This window comes from Neoarius graeffei, chromosome 2 (genome assembly GCF_027579695.1).
Source record: "Neoarius graeffei isolate fNeoGra1 chromosome 2, fNeoGra1.pri, whole genome shotgun sequence".
NCBI classification, from domain to species: Eukaryota; Metazoa; Chordata; class Actinopteri; order Siluriformes; family Ariidae; genus Neoarius; species Neoarius graeffei.
This window is the reverse complement of record NC_083570.1, coordinates 21,887,204-21,908,445: the sequence shown is the minus strand read 5'-3', so window position 1 is coordinate 21,908,445 and position 21,242 is coordinate 21,887,204. Positions and strand designations below refer to the sequence as shown.

At 41.6% G+C, this 21,242-nt stretch overlaps 1 protein-coding gene across 3 annotated transcripts in view; it reads left to right on the top strand.

Moving 5' to 3' along the window:
• The window catches only part of swt1 (SWT1 RNA endoribonuclease homolog), a 72,841-nt gene that overhangs the window by 24,818 nt on the left and 26,781 nt on the right, over nucleotides 1–21,242 (top strand). For 2 of the 3 annotated variants that reach the window (XM_060913991.1, XM_060913990.1), the window contains 11 exons: nucleotides 3,191–3,247; nucleotides 3,328–3,457; nucleotides 3,786–3,884; nucleotides 4,261–4,449; nucleotides 4,553–4,646; nucleotides 5,308–5,471; nucleotides 5,627–5,790; nucleotides 7,227–7,365; nucleotides 15,933–16,081; nucleotides 18,796–18,938; nucleotides 20,090–20,233. In XM_060913991.1, the coding sequence (XP_060769974.1) occupies nucleotides 3,191–3,247; nucleotides 3,328–3,457; nucleotides 3,786–3,884; nucleotides 4,261–4,449; nucleotides 4,553–4,646; nucleotides 5,308–5,471; nucleotides 5,627–5,790; nucleotides 7,227–7,365; nucleotides 15,933–16,081; nucleotides 18,796–18,938; nucleotides 20,090–20,233 (1,472 nt within the window). Of the gene's footprint in view, nucleotides 1–3,190; nucleotides 3,248–3,327; nucleotides 3,458–3,785; nucleotides 3,885–4,260; nucleotides 4,450–4,552; nucleotides 4,647–5,307; nucleotides 5,472–5,626; nucleotides 5,791–7,226; nucleotides 7,366–15,932; nucleotides 16,082–18,795; nucleotides 18,939–19,068; nucleotides 19,109–20,089; nucleotides 20,234–21,242 lie in introns of all 3 variants that reach the window. The other variant, XR_009654048.1, reaches the window with a different exon arrangement.

Sequence of the window (21,242 nt, the reverse complement as noted above, 5' to 3'; positions counted from 1 at the left end):
ACGTTTGGTTGCACTTTGAAGCAGTTCTTTCAGACTGTCCCAAGATTCTTCACAATCTTGGAGTTCTTCATCCAGAAACCTCTCCAACTTCTCTTTCCTCTCTGCATTCATTGTTGTGTCTAACCTTGATGGAGGTCTCATCCCTTTCCTCTTCTTCTTCTTGACCACTATCAAACATTTGCATGTAAGGAGCCTTGTGGTCTGTGAAGCAGTCAGCTGCGGGATTGATCTTTGTCACGTTGATAAAGTTCTTGGCTTCTTTGTCGGCAAGCACGTGATCGATTTGGTGCCAATGTTTGGATCGCATATGTTGCCAGGTATTCTTAAGGTGGTTCTTGAGTTGGAACTTGGTTCCCATCACCGACAGTTCGAAGCAGGTGCAAAATTCCGACAGCATCAAGCCATTAGAGTTCATTTTACCTACTCCATGCTTTCCAATGATGGATGGCCAAGATTCCCAATCCTTCCCAATGCGAACATTGAAATCTCCCAGATCAATTATGCTGTCCCCTTTGGCTTTCACAATACATTCACCAAGCCTTTCATAGAAACTCTCTCTCTTGACTGATGACCGCCGCATAGTGGGAGCATATACACTTATAAGTGTGAGGCAGTTCCCATCCATGAGTGGGACGCGGGCAGTCATTAACCTATCTTTTACAGGAACTCGATTTATATGGTCAAAGTTGTTGGAAATGGCAAAACCAACACCAGCAGTTCTGTCTTCGCCACTGCTCCAAAAGATAGTGTGACTCTTCTCCTTGATGTTGCCAGAGCCCAGGCATCTAACCTCACTCACTGCACAGATGTCTATCCCTGACTTTTCAAGTTCTTTACAGATGATAGCCTAGCTCGTTCAGATCTGATGATTGTATCGCTATCATTGGTGATGTGGATGTTCCATGCTGCTAGATTCAGAAGCTACTTTCTACTCTTGAGAGGAACTTTTCTATTCGATATCCTGGATGCTGTAACATTATCATATGGACTTCGCTTATTTTCCACCACTGCCATAGATCGTGGTGCATCGGTTCCTCGAATGCAGTAGCATTATCTCTTGAAGCTCTTGATAAACTCCTCTCATAAAAATTGTGAGGCTGTGCCTAAGAATGTCGACACTAACGGCACAAAATAGTGTCCCTTGGTGAGTACTTCTTGGAATTTGATGGGACAGCAGTGCTGACACGGTCGCAGGAAATACCCATTGTGTTTGCCAGAACAGTTGCTGAGTTGACACCAGCGCTGCCTACTACCGGAGCTGCAGCCGAGTTGACTTGCAAGACCGCCAGTTGCCGGAAAAGTCACCAAGTTGACGTAACAGATCCACCGAGGCTGTATCCCTGGCCAAGGGAGGCATGGGTGTACCAACACTGGCCCAAGGTGTCCACCCAGGCTAGTGGAGGGAAGTAGTTGCCTTACTTCTCCATTCTAGACCAGCTGCCAAGCTAAGTCTAGCCACTGCCCAAAACAACAGTGAATACTGAGTGTATTATTATTGTCTTATTTAGTGTGCCACTTGGGGAGAGGGAGGTGCCTATAAATTTTGGCGGGGCTAGGACCTTTGGTGGCTGAGTTATGGATTTTTAAATCCCTGTGTGCGCGAGTGGCTGGAGCTAGGGCTCGTGTAACACGGCCTGTGAAACGGGGGCTCCCGTGGGCCCGAATTAAAAAATTCATAACTCTTCCACCGATGGCCCTGGCAAAGCCAAAAGTCACAGGCACCTCCCCTGTCCCCGAGCCCTTTCGAATCAGCACAGGCAAGGCCTGCTACGACACCGCCTCGGCCCATTATTTGCCCCTGAAACCCCCACATGAACACTACTCGCCGAAAACTTTAATATGAGCCCTGGCTCGAGCCAGCTTTAAAAATTCATAGCTCAGCCACCGATGGTCCTAGCCCCCACCAAAATTTACAGGCACATCCCTCTCCCCGAGACCTTTCAAACAAACCCAGAAGCAAGCGGGGATCGCGGAAAGCTTTAGCACAAGCCCTAGCTCCAGCCACTCATGCACGTGGGGATTTAAAAATTCATAACTTGGCCACCAAATTCATAACTTGGCCCCTCCAAAATTTACAGGCACCTCCCTCTCCTCAAGTGGCAATAATAATACACTCAGTATTAACTGTTGTTTTTATTGCACAGTGTAGTTGAACTAGTGTTTTTGAGTTAACAGTATTTGATTTGATCCAGTTGGTTGATTAAGAGTTCAGTTTACATGAAACTTTGCAGTACAGTATTATGTTAAGTGATAAACTGCCAATCAATGGTTTCGTTGTTATTATTATGTACACTTTTTATTCATAATAAGAATGACGGTCATAGCCATGTGCTTTGTATGATGTAGGTTTATATTTTAATGGAGTTTTTATTTTCTTCTATTTTCTAAGTTCGAGTCCAGCAGATTTTAGTCTGAATGCCAACTATTACCGTGTCTAGTTTTAAATCATTTTAAAAGTCATTTTGTTACGGTGTTACTTGGAATCTTGTATTCAAAATTTTAACTCGGTTATGTAAGAAGAGTTGTATTGTTAGTTACTAAATTTCTTATAGACTTATTATAAACATGGTAGAAAAAAGTAGTAATTGTTGACATAATGTTTCATGAGCGTTATTATAGTACCTGTATATGAGTACTAGTAAGTTGTAACCAACTGGAACATCCTTGCCCCCTTTTTTTCTAGACATGGAACTAACCTGTGTGTGCTACTGTTTTCTTGGGTAGAACTTTAATCATGTTTTTCTTGAATCTTCTGACATTTTCTTGTAAATTATATTCAATTTGTGGTGTAATTAGCAACTAATTTCGAATGCAATTTGGCCTCTGAAGATCACAAAAATGTGCCTGGAAATAGTTCTCCAGGCATCTAAAGCCCTTCAGCTTTCCTTTGGGCCGTTATTCAGACAGACTGAAATTTGGACCGGCAGACAACGTTTCAGACTTGTCTGTCCTCTGACTTGTCTGTCTGCTTAAAATTCCTTATTTCCCACACTGGGGTTGTATTTACAGATGGTACAAAAAAGTTTTTTTTTTTTAATATAAAGTGTTTACAATTAAGTTTGGGTTTCCATAATTAAAAGAAAAAGTTTGTGCTTTAAAAAAAAAGATATACATATCACTTTTAATGATGCATAAAGTAAGTTAATTCAGACTTGGAACTTATTCATAAAAGAAGCGCATTCTTTTTCAGGTGAGTTGTTATGATGTTTCTCCTGAGTGCAGAGAAACTACTGATGATGATTATGAGGTAAGTTTTATGGAATTGCTCATGCCTTACAATGAAGACTTTGTGTATTGGGATGTCACATTGTTGCATCACAACCATAGATGCAGATAGTTGAAGAGTTGCACCTGGCCCGGTCTAACAGACAACTACATGTGAATGTAGAGAAGAGTTATGGGGAACTGACCAGCATGGACGTAGACCCGCCTGAAGATAGCGCCACCATTGCACTCAGTAATGTCACCACTGGGTAAATGGGTGTGCATGAAATGTACAATGGGGTCGAGTTTGAATTAAATACATTGTGTCACAAACAAGCAAATGTTATTTGAACAGCAGTTTCTTACAAAAGATTTTCAAGAACAGGAAAAGTTGATTTTGTCTTAGCTTTTAAACATTAAGTCGTAAAATGTGTGTGTACAAGTATGTTTGAGCATACAGTACTCTGTTGGACTCTATTGTACTTACATGCACAAATTATTAGACCAAATCAAAATATATCCATGTTAGCGAGCTCTTTGCTGTTTCATACATGTTTGTTACATATGTGTGACATCTCCAGGTCAGAAGCAGCAGCAGGATATCTTCGTCGTGCTGGACACCAATGTTCTCCTCAGCCACCTGGACTTTGTAAAGAAAATTAGATCCCATGGAATTGGAGGTAAAAAAAAAAAGGGACATATGCTCAAGTTTGCTAATTAAACATAAACAGGGCTTTGGTATTACCTGTATTTCCAAATATTGTTCTAAAAACATCTAGAATTGTCAGTACAGACTGATAGACGGATTTAGTTTTTCTCAGGACATTCTAGTCCACACACTTATTTGATATAACCAATAAAACTCATCATTACGAGGAAATTTTACTTAGTTTTTTGCAGGTGGGAGTGAGTGGTGTTAAATTCCTCAATAAAGATGAGTGAAAGATTTCATAGCTGTAGTACATGGTGAACAGGTGATCGTTCAGATTTTAATCAAAAAGATCAGGTTTAACTGGTTAACTACATCTGTGTGTTGATGTTCTTGTTGTGCTGCAGCTCTGGGCTTCCCGACGCTGCTGGTTCCCTGGGTGGTTCTACAGGAGCTGGATTCGTTGAAAAGCGGGAAACTGTCAAAGAATGTGGAAAGCAAAGCCCGGCCTGCTGTCGACTACATCTACACCTGTCTGAAGAACCAGGAGCCACGCCTCTGGGGCCAGTCCATGCAGCAAGTGTCTCAAGCTGCCTGTGAGCTGCTGATTTTTGTGTTTTTTTTTATTGTTTTTTAGACAAAAATGAATGCTTGCAGCAGCTCACCAGCTGATGGCGCCGTTTGTTAACATTGTTTCAGGCGGGCTGAACTCCGTGAATAATGATGACCGAGTGCTGCAGTGCTGTTTGCAGTATAAGGCACTGTATCCAGAGGCCACTATTATGCTGTGCACGTAAGCTGTACATTCAAGCCTCAGAATTGTTCAGGAGGACATCTTGATCATGACTGGAACAAAAGACCTCGTTTTAACTACGAAACTGATTTGCTCCTCCTGGACGTCCTTGGTTACTTGTATGACGCGTTTAACAATAGACAGTGACACAATTACTAGTAATCAGTTATGAGCAGGTTAATTTATATTTCTTGTGAGAGAGACGGAGCGTTATTACCTGTTTAATGTTTAATAATGAATGGAATAAATCTCGTTCAAGAACTTGGCATAAGTGAGGAAAAATAAAATAAAATGGAATTGATTGAGGTATTTCTACAACATGCTCATACCTGTGTCTGGTGTGAATTGATCTTTAGTATTAACAAGGGTTGTCACAAATGTTTTATTTAGCTCTGTTTATGTTTAAATAGCAGCCTTGACATCGGATTGTGCTGTTGTAAATCATTCTAAAAGTTAAACAGTACTGAAGTATGAGCATATTATGAATAAGAGTCCTGGGGTAGTCTTTATGATTCCAGCAGCTCTTCTTAGATACAAATGTACAGTGTCCAGATAAGATTATCCACTGGCTCAGGTTTAGCTATATAACTGTTTTTGCATTCATTTGGACTCTTTCTCACTTTTTGACTTGCTTTCTTTCATTGTTGCCATTTCATTATAGCAACGATAAGAACCTGTGCAATAAAGCTCTCCTGAGTGGAGTCAAGGCCCTGAGTAAAGCCGATCTACAGGAGCAGGCCAAAGTAAACCCTGAGCACTTTCACCAACGCTGTGGACAGACTGCTGCTTATCCAGATGCGGCACACATTAAGCAACATCAAGAAGGTGACACACTCCATATTTCATTCACTCATACTGTATGTGTACAGAGTCTCAAGCGAAGACTGATTTTGCACAAGGCTTTCTACTGGAGCACTCGCTCCCATCTTACACGCTCTTCATGACTCCTTAGTTGTTTCATCTGTCATTTGTTGAAGCAGAGAAGACACAAAGGCCATGTCAAGAGGACGAGGCGAGAAGGAAGAAGGAGACTGAGCGAGAACTGAGCGAGTGTGTGTCCATGCTGGAGAGCAGCCTGCAGAGTGCACTGTCTGCCATCCTGGAGGAAGAGATGAAGGCTGCATTTGGAGAGCTATGGCTCGAGGTGACCTTGGCTTAAACATAAACACTTCACTGTTCCTGTGTAACCTATAACCTTGGTTTGTTCCACCTGTTTCTTGTAAACGTCTTGTTTCTATGAACAGTCTGGAAGATAAACTCTTTTATGATGGATTTCATCTCGGTTGCATAACGCTAACATCATGTTTTTCATTATTAGCATTTTACTTAAAAGCTATAGTATTCTTGTGAGCTCCTCTAGTTTCAAAACACAGCTTCAGAAGGAGCTGTAAAGACACATTTTGAGAGATTTACTTACTAAGGAAGGTACACTACCGTTCAAAAGTTTGGGGTCACTTTGAAATTTTCTTATTTTTGAAAGAAAAGCACTGTTCTTTTCAATGAAGATCACTTTAAACTGATCAGAAATCCACTCTATACATTGCTAATGTGGTAAATGACTATTCTAGCTGCAAATGTCTGGTTTTTGGTGCGATATCTCCATAGGTGTATAGAGGCCCATTTCCAGCAACTCTCACTCCAGTGTTCTAATGGTACAATGTGTTTGCTCATTGCCTCAGAAGGCTAATGGATGATTAGAAAACCCTTGTACAATCATGTTAGCACAGCTGAAAACAGTTGAGCTCTTTAGAGAAGCTATAAAACTGACCTTCCTTTGAGCAGATTGAGTTTCTGGAGCATCACATTTGTGGGGTCGATTAAATGCTCAAAATGGCCAGAAAAATGTCTCGACTATATTTTCTATTCATTTTTCAACTTATGGTGGGAAATAAAAGTGTGACTTTTCATGGAAAACACAAAATTGTCTGGGTGACCCCAAACTTTTGAACGGTAGTGTAAGGTTTACCTGGTTCAGTGGATAATAAATTTCCAAGAAGTGATCATTTCTCCTACTGTCAATAACAACCTCTGGATTTTAAAGCGCCACCCTTTGCCTGGAATGGCTCGGATGTTACTTATTATTGTGTGAAACTGACTGAACTGATCTGATTATATTGTGTGAAAGTGGACAGGCTGTTTGTAGTTCTTGACCAGAGAATAATTTTATGAGCATAATCCAGCTACTCATATATTTACACCCATTTACCATCATGTTTGTTTACTGGAGCCGTTAGAGCTTTTTATTCCATCCCGTTTACAGAAATTATCAGATTAAATGAAATTAAAATTGCAGCTGTGCATCAGTTAGATTAGACAAATGAAATATGGTTTGGTTTGCCCTACACCCCAAATCTAAACATCTCACATTTTCTCACACACTCCCTCATTCATACTACTGTCATCCAGTGACCCAATCCTTCCCATCACACTCCTTAACAACGCAAACAACAGTGGTTAAAAATAATAATGTTTGTCAAACTGTGTTGAATCTGTGCTCATACACTTCGTTTTGATGTTTATACCTGTACATTTATGTTTTGTTAAGTAACGTGTGTGTGTATATATATATGTGCTTTGTAGGTGGTGTACATGAAGCCTCCGTGGAGTCTGGATGCTTTGCTTCGGTGTTTTCGGAAGCACTGGATCGCTGTGTTTGGATTCATTATCAGAAGAAGTCTGATCACTTGTGTGGAGACGCTCAGCAGCTTTGTCCGCACAGGTGTGTGTCTGTGTACGTTACTGTGTCCAGGCAGTTAAAAAAAAAATTCTGCGATGAGACTTTCTGTTCTTTTTAGGGGCCCAAGCAGTAGACTGCTCAGGACCACTATTGCTTATTGCTGGGTTTCAGTCACGAGACTTTTCTTAGCGGTTTTACCGGAAGTGAAATAGCTGGTGGTCTCAAGGCTGCCGTAGTACAAACAACTAGCGATAACTTATCAGAGTATGCTCGTAATCTAGAAGCCACTGCTCACTTTAGATATATTCAGAAGATTGCTGTGTGCAATGGAATCGACCCCTACAGTCTGGGAAAGAAGGATTTGTCATACGATCTCGAAAACTACCCTGCAGTCAAGTTCCCCGACATCTCGAACTATCTGGTGTTGCAGACGTCCTTCTACACCGCAAAACAGATGAAAGCGTGGAAGAGTATGGAGGCTTACAACTTTTTTCTATGTGGCTGGGTAAAGGACCTCACTATCAAGTCGCTGCCGAATGAATCCTGTATGGTTTTTGCCCGTATAAGTATGTTTTTTTTTGTTGTTGTTGTTTGTTTCCATCTTTACAACGAAGCGCTGCAAGTTGAAGTATAAACAAACAACAGTTGGCTTGATTCTCACTTGTGTTGGCTCTTATCTCTCAGGTAAATCATTCACAAAGATCATCAGAAACCCCTTTAAAGACCTGGATCTTAGTTAAACAAGATGGAGAAGTGATCACGGCGCATTGTAACTATACGGCTGGGGAAGAATTTTGTCGCGACCTTCATGCATATGGACTTTGTGAGGAGGAAACAGAGAAGCAGCTGGGGACTTTAGCGCTCAGTGACTAAAAAAAGTACCGTAAAATAACGACACACAGCGAGAACACTAAGAACAGAGCTGAGAGGGCTATACAAACCTTTCACCAAGTGATCACTGCAAAATCGAGCATGCTTCGACTCGGCTCCCTTCGATTTCAGTGAGAGGTTCAAAAGCCACGTTTCTCGACATCTTTTTGTGAAATCCTGTGTTCATTCACCCTTTTTTATGAGTTCATGTGGAACCTTGAAGAAACTTTTAACAGTTTCACGGTTTGATCGATTCAAACAACCTAAAACAACGCAAGCATAAGGCATTTTTCATGCGAGCAATACACCTTCTCCGTACAAACGCTTTGTCAACTGAGCCTCGGTAGACCACCAGCTAAAGTTTTGAATAACTAATAAGGCGGACGTGACGTTACGTGAAAGCCAGCAATATAGTGGTTTACTTTGTCAACTTGTACTCTTTTTCACGTTTACATTCTTATTCTTCTTTTCTCAGTCTTCTTCAGTTTAGATATTTCTCTTCTTTTTCCATTTTGGAAAGCTACCAAAAACTTGGAAACACAGTCATTGGAATGGTTTCCAACAAAATGCTAAGGCCGTTCTGATTGCCTTAGATGCACAAGATTTCCTGCCAATCCCCACCTACAAGCTAGCCTTCTGTCACATGATAACGACCAATAAGTAGTGAAGGCCAGCACACACTTTCTCCAAGACATGTAAAGCCAGCCAATTGAATCTTTTCGAACTGCTCTATCAAACAGTGAGGAATGTGCTATTTGTCCTCTTCCGCATGCAGCAAACAACTAAATGTATGAGCCTTTAAACTCACCAGTGATGTTGCACCGAATCCAAGATTCGGTTTCGGATTCGGCCGAATCTTAGCCTTTTTAAAGGGGTTCGGTTTCGGCCAAACCCTAGAGCCCCGACCGAACCGAATCCTACGTGCGGCGCACGTGCATGCGATTACGTCATCAATGTTTAGGAGAAGATAGCCTCCATTGTGCTTGCGACGAACTGTTCCGCAACAACACCGAGTGTGAGCCAGTCACACCGAGCGCTGAAACGGAGGTCAGCACTTTTTCAGCGAGCCTCTGATTCCTCTAACCGAGGATCCTCTTCAGTGGTGGAAGGCCAATCAGCAGCGGTTTCCACTGCTGTCAAAAACAGCAAAGGTTTACCTCTGTGCACCACCAACATCTGTGCCCAGTGAAAGACTGTTCAGCACTGCTGGAGAGATCCGTTCTCACACTCGCAACCGGCTGTCACCTATTAATGCTGAGCGTCTTGTGTTTCTAAAAGGAAACGTTCATTTTCTGTGAAAGCTAGCTATAGAACTAGGTTGTTAATAAAATAGCCGACGTGGAGACATGTTCGAGTTTTTTGTGCTACACTTTGTTTAATGTATCTAATTAAGCCTACAGTTGTAAGTGCTTGAAATTGAAGTGAAATAGCCTATAATTTATGTTCCATGAGTGTAGGCATTAAACATGATCAAGATCCCCAGTAAGTTTTTTTTTTTTTTTCTGAGGAAAACAGATTCAGCATTAAATATCACCTTTTTGTTTGAAAATTAAGTAGGCTTACATGTATGCAAGAGTTAAAATGTAAATGTGCTATGTTTTGCTACATTCTATCTGCAGAGTTTTTTTTTTTTTACTTTTTATTTTTTGTTCAACAAAGAGCACTTTAGCAATGGCTCACTGTTACTGACAGGCCTTATTCTTTTAGCAATAATGTCACTTTTTGCTCTTTTTCTTTGTTCTTTATAATGGACAGTATACTAAAGTCTGTACACTGAATGACTTTAAGCTGAAAATTTCAGTGGTGTTCTCCAAGGCTACGTTCACACTGCAGGCTGAAGTGACTCAAATCCGATCTTTTCGCCCATATGTGACCTGTATCCGATCTTTTATTGACAATATGAACGACACAGATCCAATTTTTTCAAATCCGACCCAGGCCGTTTGGATATGTGGTCCTAATTCCGATTCCTATCCGCTCTTTTCATATGCGACTTCAGTCTGAACCGCCAGGTCGCATTCATCCGACTTACACGTCATCAACAAGCCACAAACGTCACTATTCTGCGCTGAAGTTGGCGGCGGGTCTCTCAAAAAAAGTTACAACAACATGGCGCATAATCACGGGCGCAGATAGAGGGTGGGACGGGTGGGATTCGTCCCACCCAGATTTCAATTCACTTCGTTCGGTCCCCCCCACTTATAGGGAGGAAAAAACATCTATGCTGTCTTTCTTTGCATAAGGCAAACCTCACGGAAAAATCAAAAGACTAATTACCATTCGGTTTATTGAGGTGCACAGCAGTGTATACATAGTTGCAACAACTCACATAAAACAAAACAAAGACTGATATTCGGTTGGTTGAGCTGCGCAGACTGCACAGGTTGCGAGTTCGAGCTTGGTTGCTATGGTAACCCACAAGAAGTTTGACAGGCATATCGGGGTTGGGGTTGGTTTGCTGGCAGCTTTGTCCCCCCCAGTTCAAAAAACGTATCTGTGCCCCTGCGCATGACATTAATGCGAGGGACGCTTCGGGCTGTGAAGGTTCTGAATCTTCTCAATGGAAGGACGCAGAGGTTAGGGAGCTGATTTCCATTTGGGGGGATACAGCTATTCAAGCTAGATTGGATGGGTCATACCGCAACCGGGCGGTTTTACTTCCGTAAACACTGGCCATGCTCACTGCGTGTGACGTCGTCGTATCCTGCAATGCGCATGCGGAACACTTTTAGGTCGCTTTTCGTTCATACTGAGGATCACATACAAGTCGCATATATTTGTTAATGTAAACGACCCCAAAAAAAATCGGATTTCACAAAAAAATCGGAATTGAGCATTAAGCCTTGCAGTGTGAACGTAGCGCAAGTGTGACTATTCAAATACAAAATAGTGGCAGAAGTTATTGCCTATGTTTTTACAGTTTAAAATAATAAAATATTCCTTCTGGATAAAGTATCTCTATCTTACTATTAAGAAAAGGAAACGTGCAATGTTTTTCACTGCATTATAATGTACTAGCTGATGTTCGGAGTAGGATTCGGTATTCGGTTTCGGATTCGGCCGAATCTTAAGCAGTGGATTCGGTATTCGGCAGAACCTTAAAAATCAGGATTCGGTACATCCCTAATTATACATAGAGCATGTTTGTCAAGACTGATTTACTTTATCAAGACTCGTTTATCATGACTAATTTCAAACGCAGACAGTGTTGCTGGTTTCTGTTTAACACTGTGCTCTTTGCACTGTATTATTATTAAACTTTTGTACCGAATAGCAGTGATTTTTGTGCAGCTATTGCGTTATACAGGAAAGCAGTCAGTGAAAATGCGGACAAGGGATCAAATTGACAACCTGTGTAGGTGTGTTTGTGGAGTTGTGCGTTAGACCGGGTTTTGCCCATCTATTTTGTGGTAGCATGACTGTGCGTTCCTTCCTCAGTTTCCTTGGCTGGGAGCCATGTCTGAAAAAGCAAGCATGGGGGAGAGAGAGAGAGAGACGGAAGGAGGGAATGTGGGGAAAGTGGAAAAGGGCATTGTAAAAAAAAAAATGTGTAGGAGTGGAAAAGTACTGGTCTGTCTCTTCATGCCCAGGCTCTTGTGTGTGTGTGGGTTAGTGGGTGGGGATACAGCTTTGTATGATCTCTAAAGAGAGAGAGAGTGTGTGTGTGTGTGCGCCCGCAAAGGGCTTTCATTAAGGGGAGTTCTTTTAATGTTCGTGCTGTCGTTGTTTTTTCCTCTGACTTTTTCATTGATGTAGGTTTGTATACAGCAGTTTTCAAACGGTACATACTGTAACTGTTCAAGTAGGGGGATGAGCTGAAAAAGAGCTACACATGCATACTGCTTTAATTATGTTCTGGAAAAGAGTACAAAAGCCTTCAAATACATGTTTCTCATTAGACAATATAATAACTGTAAAATCCTCCTGAGCTGCAGCAAAAACAAACAAACAAAACCTTAACATCCTTTTCAGCTGCAGCATGCTGCCATTTTATTTAACATCGACAAAAATAAAACTTTCACAGATTATTCTTTGCTGCTTACTACCCACTCACTTCATCTGATAGATAGCTAGGATCCTCCTACTGTTCTGAAAGGCTGTTAAATCTCAACGTTTTCGTTCGTCAGTGCTCAGGGAGCAGTTCTAACAACAAGAGCTCTTAAGACCTAGTTTAATTGACCCTTACCCTACTTTACAGATGAACATGTACTTGTATTTGGAAGTTTGCATACCTTTAGGCTGAAGATAATCAATCTACAGTGGTACTTGAAAGTTTGTGAAACCTTTAGAATTTTCTATATTTCTGCATACACACATGACCTTAAACATCATCAGATTTCTCACAAGTGCTAAAAGTATATAAAGAGAATCCAATTAAACATCATTGAATTTATTTTTTGTCATTTATTTATTGAGGAAAATGATCCAATATTACATATTTTAAGTGGCAGAAGTATGTGGACTACTCAGATAAGCAGTAAGTTAGAGTCGGGTGTTTTCAATCAGGATGACAATCAGGTGTGAGTGGGCACCCTGTTTTATTTAAAGAACATGGCTCTATCGAAGTCTGATCTTCACAACACGTTTGTGGAAGCATATCATTGCACATACAAAGGAGATTTCTGAAGACCTCAGAAAAAGAGTTGTTGATGCTCATCAGGCTGGAAAAGGTTCCAAAACCATCTCTGAAGGATTTGGACGCCACCAATCCACAGTCAGACAGATTGTGTGTAAATGGATGCCATTTAAGACCATTGTTACTCTTCTCAGAAGTGGTCGCCCAACAAAGATCACTCCAAGAGCAAGGCGTGGAATTGTCCGCGAGGTCACAAAGGAACCCAAGATAACTTCTAAGCAACTGAAGGCCTCTCTCGCATTTCTCACATCATCAGGAGAACATTGAACAACAATGGTGTGCTTGGCAGGGTTGCAAGGTGAAAGTCACAGCTTTCCAAAAAAGAACATTGCTGCCCATGTACCATTTTGCTAAAGATCACATGCACAAGCCAGAAGGCTATTAGAAAAACTTTGTGGATGGATGAGACCAAAATAGAACTTTTGGGATTAAATGAGAAGCATTATGTTTGGAGAAAAGAAAATACTACGTTCCAGAATAAGAACCTAATATCTGTGAAACATGGTGGTCGTAGTATCATGGTTTGTGCCTGTTTTGCTGCATCTGGGCCAGAACGGCTTGCTGTCATTGATGGAACAATGGGTTATGAATTGTTCCAGCAAATTCGAAAGTAAAATGCAAGACATCTATCCATGAACAAGAGAAAGTGGGTCATGAAGCAAGACAATGACCCAAAGCACACAAGTCATTCTACCAAAGAATGATTAAAGAAGAATAAAGTTGATGTTTTGGAAAGGCGAAGTCAACGTCCTGACCTTAGCCCAATAGGAATGTTGTACTAACAGTTCATGTGAGGAAACCAACCAACATCCCAGAGTTGAAGCTGTTCTATACAGAGGAATTGTGCAGAACTGAGCAACAGTTAGTGGAAACATTTAGTTGCAGTTATTGCCGCACAAGGGGTTCACACCAGATACTGAAAGCAAAGGTTCACATACTTTAGCTGCTCACAGATATGTAATATTGGATCATTTTCCTTAATAAATACATGACCAAATGTAATATTTTTGTCTCATTTATTTAACTGGGTTCTCTTTATCTACTTTTAGGACTTGTGTGAAAACATGATGTTTTAAGTCATATTTATGCAGAACTATAGAAAATTATACAAGATTCACAAACTTTCAAGCACTACTGGATGTTTTTTACAACTCGACACATTTCTTTTGGCAGGTCAATTCGCATGCGGACACAAATTTATTTCAGCTTTAATTCACAATATCAGAATTTTAGTGGGTCAAAATTTTACATGCACCAAGCTGACTGTCTTGTTAAACAGTTTGGAAAGTTCCAGAAATGGACATGATGGTTATTAGAAGCTTCTGATTTGTCATAATTAGGAGTTAATTGTAAGCATGCCTGTGGCTGTAAAATGGCTCCCTTTAGAGATGGTGCCTTTTTGGCCAAGTAACTCAGCCATGACCTCGGGGGGGGAAAGCTGTGGACCTCCACAAGACCAATAGCTTTTTAGCAGATAGAAGGCACAATGAGCATTTGTCCAACCATTTGTATGCAAATATACAAATCTTGGGACCACACAGACAGACACTGTATTGTTCAGGAAAGTTTGTTCCAAAAGCTTTAACTGAACCCAAGACAACAACAAAAGAACTGGTGAAGGAGTTAAGGCCTCTGCATGCTCTTGCGACAAGGCTTTCGCAGATAGCTTTTCGCAGACAGTTGTAATTTATCGTCGAGTGGAGAGTAATAGGCGTGCGCGATGTTATTCACCTCCACAACGCAAGGGGGCGCGAAATCGCTAGGAGTAGTTGGTGGGTGTGGTTAGTGGAGTGTTTATCCTCCGGTTACTTATAATGACTAGAACTGGAGTCGTATAGATGTACGTACTTCCTCACTTCCTCGATCAACCGCTCTTCGTGCTGCTCCATCTTCGCTCGTGTTTTTAAAAATGGCGGTCGTGAAAACAAACCAAACCGGGAAAGTAGGGAAGCGGAAGTGCGTGTACAGCGGATGTAGAGTGGACCAATCAGAGCCCTCTTGTCTGCGACGCTGTCTGCGGTGGTCACAATTTTTGGGAGGTGCGCGCATAGCGTCTGCGAAGGGGGGGGGGGGCTTTGCAGACGCCATCTGCGAGGACTGGGTTGTCAGCATAAATTGGCCTTTAGAGGCATCAGGTATCAAAGTATGTACATTCACCAGTAAGAGGATCCAACATTGCCATGGCCTTAAATGATTTCATGTAACGACAAAGCCCAAGACCGACATGCACATTTGCAGGTGATCATTTGCAGGCATTTTGGAGGACAAAAATTGTTTGGCCATAAAAGGAAAAGGTGAAGCTTTTGAATCTGAAGAACACCATCCCAACTGTGAAGCATGGTGGTGGCAGCACCATGTTGTGGGGATATTTTGCTGAATAATAGAGCAGTGGCCTTTTAAATATAGGTGACATAACGAGAAGGTACTGTCTAGAAATACTGATGCAAAACCTCAGAACATCAGCAAGTAAATTTAAAACTTGGTCATGACCAGGTCTTCCAGCAGGACAATGATCCTACGTATATGCAACTTGTAACAAAATGGCTTAAAGACAAAAATTGAAAGTATTGGAGTGACCATTACAAAACTCTGACCTGAAGCTTTTTTTTTCAGTTAAAGGAATCAAATAGATACCTTAATTGACTTAACACAGGACATGTTCGGTAACTTGAAATGTGTGGAGCCTAGGTGTATATAAACCTTTGACCTCAGCTGTATAGAAGACATAGAAGGGTGGGATAGACTTATATTACTGGTTAGCTGGATTAGCCAGTTTTAGTGCAAAACTGAAGAAGCAAATGTATAGAAAAATATATCTTAGTTAATGAACTACATTTGGGTTAATGGGAATTTTTTTTCCACTGAACCATGTCCTGAATAAATCTCTTTCCTTGTTGTAACAGATTCAGTTCGAAAGGATTTAAAGATTTATCCATTTCCGTTAAACCCTAAATGGTAATATTTTGTACTACGTTGCGTATTTTGAATATATTACGTAGACAAATATATCGGATTAACTTCATGTCGGCCTTGATAATTGCTAACTGAACTGAAGTTGGTTGTTTCTCTCAACCCATTACTTGCGTGTTTTTGTTGTGTGTAGATGTGTCAGTAGATCACAGCTCCGTTCTGAACGCAGTGTCTGTGGCCAAGGAGCTTCTTACAGCGCTGCACTGCAGGTCTTCATACGGTGGCCATGTAGACTCGGCCCTCTCCTGCCTCAAGACCTTACAGCAAAGACTGCAAGCCAAGGTGTGTCCCAACACACACCTCCGTAATAGTGTTTCTTTGATCGCATCCAGGAGCACCACAGCACTACGATCAACATACACTGCAACCCTGCTATAAGGAGCTCTTTTACTGTGAACTTTTGCATATAACAAACTAAGCTCGTGTCCCCCGCCTTTAATGACGTCGGAGTCATCAAAAAAAAAAATTACCGTCTCATGACCATGTGCATAGGCGCTTGGAGCGCACGCCGCAGATTACAACACGCCCACACAGCGCATTTAAGATTAATTACTATACATCTGTTCTGGATTAGAGCCCAATCACAGCACACACTTTTAAGGACTCTCTAAACACACAAACTTGGCGAAGTATACGCGCTATTGCTGGGTTTCACGTGACATCACACCCGCCTCATTAGTTATTCAAAATTTTAACTGGTGGTCAACCAAAGCTCAGTTGACAGAGCATTTGTATGGAGAAGGTGCATTGCTTGCATGAAAAATGCCTTACACTTGCATTGTTTTAGGTTGCTTGAATCGATCAGTCCATGAAACTGATAAGTTTCTTCAGGGTTCCACATGAACTAATAAAAAAGGATGAACGAACACAGGATTTCACAAAACGATGTCGAGAAAGGTGGCTTTCGAACCCGTCACTGAAATCGAAGGGAGCCGAGTCGAAGCATGCTCGAGTTTGCAGCAATCACTTGGTGAAAGGTTTGTATCTCCCTCTCAGCTCTGTCCTTAGTGTTTTCCAAGTACTTTTCTTGCTGTGTGTCGTTATTTTACGGTACTTTTTTTAAGTCACGAAGCGCGAAAGTCCCCAGCTATTTTTTTGTTTCCTCCTCACAAAGTCCATTTGCATGAAGGTCACGACAAAATTCTTACCCAACCATGCAGTTACAATGCACCGTGATCACTTCTCCGTCTTGTTTGACTAAGATCCAGGTCTTTAAAGGGTTTCTGATGATCTTTGTGAATGATTTACCTGAGAGATAAGAGTGAGCACAAGTGGGAATCAAGCAAATTGTTGTTTGTTTACATTTCAAATTGCAGCGCTTCGTTGTAAAGATGCGAACGAAAAGCTTAAAAAAAAACATACATACACAGGTAAGAACAATACAGGATTCATTCGGCAGCGACTTGACAGCGAGGTCCTTTACCCAGCCACATAGAAAAAAGTCATAAGCCTCCATACTCTTCCACACTTTCATCTGTTTTGCGGTGTAGAAGGACGTCTGCAACACCAGATAGTTCGAGATGTTGGGGAACTCGACTGAAGGGTAGTTTTCGAGATCGTATGACAAATCTTTCTTTCCCAGACTGTACGGGTCGATTCCATTGCACACAGCAATCTTCTGAATATATCTAAAGCGAGCAGTGGCTTCTAGATTACAAGCGTACTCTGATAAGTTATCGCTAGTTGTTTGCACTACGGCAGCCGTTTAGACCACCAGCTATTTGACTTCCGGTAAAACCGCTAAGAAAAGTCACATGACTGAAACCCAGCAATACCTGGTGTCTCACATTACCAAGCCTTTATTACATTACTAAGCCATCCGTATTTCTTTTCTGGTTTTGACTTTGTTTTGTGTATTTGGACTCTGTCTTTCGTTTTTGCTTCCAGTATTCTGTTTGTGCCTCCCTTGACCATTACCTGTTTCACAACCCTGCCTTTGTCTTATGTTTTTGAACTGCCTGTTTGTAAATAAACACTCTTCCTGCAATTACATCCGTCTTTAACCTGCTTACATGACACACTGAGCCATGCGCTCCTCTTCCCACCAGAGACGAACGATAAGTAATCAAATCCGCAGTCGTGTGAACAATACGAGTTAATGCCATAAAACAAAGGCTTGTTGATCACTAAGAATGATTGAGGACGGTGATCAAAGGACAAAATGACTGCTGATATGGCTAAACTTAACACCGAGTTAAAGCGCACTGGCGGTGTTTTTATCCCCCCCCCCCCCCCCCCATCCAGCCCCATGCCGCAACATCCATCAGTGATTTGCAACGCATGAATGAACTGAATGGTGAAGATTTAGAAAACATAGCGAGTCAGTGGGTGGACATTGACTTGGACTTTTTGGGTTTAACAAACTATTTGGACGTTCCCCAAGGAGTTTGTTATAGTGGGGTTGCGGTGTAGTATTTCTCAAAATATATTATTATAAACCAATGTGCCAAGCAAAGTTGTGTTCAGAAATATGAAAAGCACAGTGTGGCGCATGTTGTGACTGGTTCATGCGTTGGTCTATCACTAAAGCAAAACAAAAAAAAGATTAAGATTTCACTCGTTCACAGACTGTGTGTAGGAGGTGTTGGCACTGAACACAAACAACAAAACATTGAAGGGATGAGAACTTTTCTGAGAAAGATTTTTCCAGAAAATAATGTCATATGTCAAATTTGAGGTGGTAAGAGTAACTCTGCCGTGTGTTTGGCTACATCACGTTACCCTGTGTGTTGTTGATTATTTTCCTATAACAGCACACGCCCTGGTGTGATTTATTTCTTATGTGTCATCCAACCCAAAAGTTTAAATCCAGTGATTTACCCTCCACACTTTCTCTCACACTGCTGTGGGACTTGACACTTACACGGCAAACATGGTTGTGACCAAACGTCTTAGCCTTGCAAATGAAGTAAAGTGCATAGAGAGATAATTGTGTGTGTGTGTGTGTGTGTGTGTGTGTGTGTGTGTGTGTGTGTGTGTGTGTGTGTTGGATTCAGCCTCAGAAATCCCCAGTGGATGACCGAGGTGGTGACACACTAATGGCTGATGCAGTTCAGGATGTAGCTCCGCCTCCACAAGCTTCTCATCAGGAAGTGTGGGCTTTGTTCGAGAGCATTTGGAACAATGTGTGCCATGTCAGGTGCAACGTTTTGTTTGTTTTGTTTGTTTTTTCTGAAATTGATATCTGATGTCTTTGAGTTTAGTCTGCTTGTTAACTCTTTCACGCATCGAGTCCACATCTCGAAATATATATGTAGAATGTCCCTTAGGTGTGGGTGGAGCACAGAGGATGGCAGGACAGAGATTAAGGTGACTAGAAGGCTTTGTTGCCACACTTTTCAGTTTAACAATAAACACTGGAGAGAAACACACACACACACACACTGTGTTCTCGTCCGGGGAAGAGCGTTCCCTCTGCTCTCCCTCTGCCTCCTTAAATAGGGCGCGGTTACTGGGAAGACACACAAACACAGGTTAATTACCGTCAGGTGCAGTGATTCTGCCACTCACCTTCCCTGGCTCCGCCCTCCTGTCACAGACCGGCGCTTGACCACGCCCCCGCTGCCACAATATATAAATTAGCGTAAGCTATAGACGTCATTTCATATAAATCACTACCCTGATTTCTGTTGCTCTCCAGATTATTCACCATTCCGAACGCATGTCTGTGGTATAGGTTTAAAGATTTCTAAATGTACACTACTGTTCAAAAGTTTGGGGTCACTTTGAAATGTCCTTATTTTTGAAAAAAAAGCACTGTTCTTTTCAATGAAGATCACTTTAAACTGATTAGAAATCCACTCTATACATTGCTAATGTGGTAAATGACTATTCTAGCTGCAAATGTCTGGTTTTTAGTGCAATATCTCCATAGGTGTATAGAGGCCCATTTCCAGCAACTCTCACTCCAGTGTTCTAATGGTACAATGTGTTTGCTCATTGCCTCAGAAGGCTAATGGATGATTAGAAAACCCTTGTACAATCATGTTAGCACAGCTGAAAACAGTTTAGCTCTTTAGAGAAGCTATAAAACTGACCTTCCTTTGAGCAGATTGAGTTTCTGGAGCATCACATTTGTGGGGTCGATTAAATGCTCAAAATGGCCAGAAAAATGTCTGGACTATATTTTCTATTCATTTTACAACTTATGGTGGTAAATAAAAGTGTGACTTTTCATGGAAAACACAAAATTGTCTGGGTGACCCCAAACTTTTGAACAGTAGTGTACGTTAAAGTATTGTTAAAATGTATTTTTCTTTATCTTTTTTCCACCTTCTCTCTCTGTGTTAGCTCGGCTGTGTTCTCAGCGCTGCACTTCTCTCCAGGCTCAGTGGGTTCAGCAGAGCCACCATCCACTCCACCTCCCCAGGACGCCCTCAGCTGCCTCCACAGGCTCAATGCTGCTCTCGAGCAGCTGCTGGAAGCCTTCCAGAGGTACTAAAACATCCTTTGACGCTTTAATACCCTGTCCACACTAGGGATTTTGTACCGATACGAAACTACTTTCGTGCCGCAACACCTGTCCACACTAGCAACTATACCGGTACTGTAGCGGTATAACTGTATCGGTACGAAACCCACAAATGTATGGGTTTCGTACCGGTACAGTATCGGTACTGTAGCGCTTCGCTGTAGTGTGGACAGATGAAGCGGTTCTGTATCGATACAAATATAATGCGCATGCGAAAACGAAACGACCGTGGAGCTACATGGAGCAAAGAAAGGGGGGAGAAAGGGAGAGGGAGGAAGAACGGAGGAAGAGGGGAAAAGGGAGAGAAATGGAGGGGAAGAGAAGGGAAGAGGGAGAAAGTGAGGGGGCGAGAAAGGGAGATTCGTTTTCTTTGTTTCTTTCTCAACTGCCTCGCGCGTTTTATACGATTCGACTGAATAAATGACCACCAGAAATACAGACTGTACAATGACAACAAAAAGCACACACACGTTGTTTCATCCGCCATATATTCTCGGAAGGAAGTTACTCGGTAACCACGGAAACATTTCGCGCACACGCATTTCAACTACCGTGAAAGAAAACCATAAACATTTCTCGCTAGTGTGGACAGATGCACTAAACTGTACCGGTATACTTTGTATCGATACAGTTATACCACTATCGTACCGGTATAAGTGTGAACACAGCATAACAGAACGCAACTCTTCTGATAAGTAGCTGTAAGGGAGGAGGGGGGAACCAGCTACCTAATAAGTACGTGCATGTTAAGTGACATTGTGTTGTATTTAAACAATAGAGACTGAGCTTATCTAACAGGCTGACATTAGATATCAGGTTGAATCAATGCTTTTTTCCTTGAATTTTGTGTTTAAGCTGTACACTAAGAAGCGGTTTTATATTGAATTCAAATACGTACAATTTTATATAGTCAATGAGCTACTACTATACCGTTATTTTTCATGTTCTGCAAAAGCAACTTCCTTCCTGTTA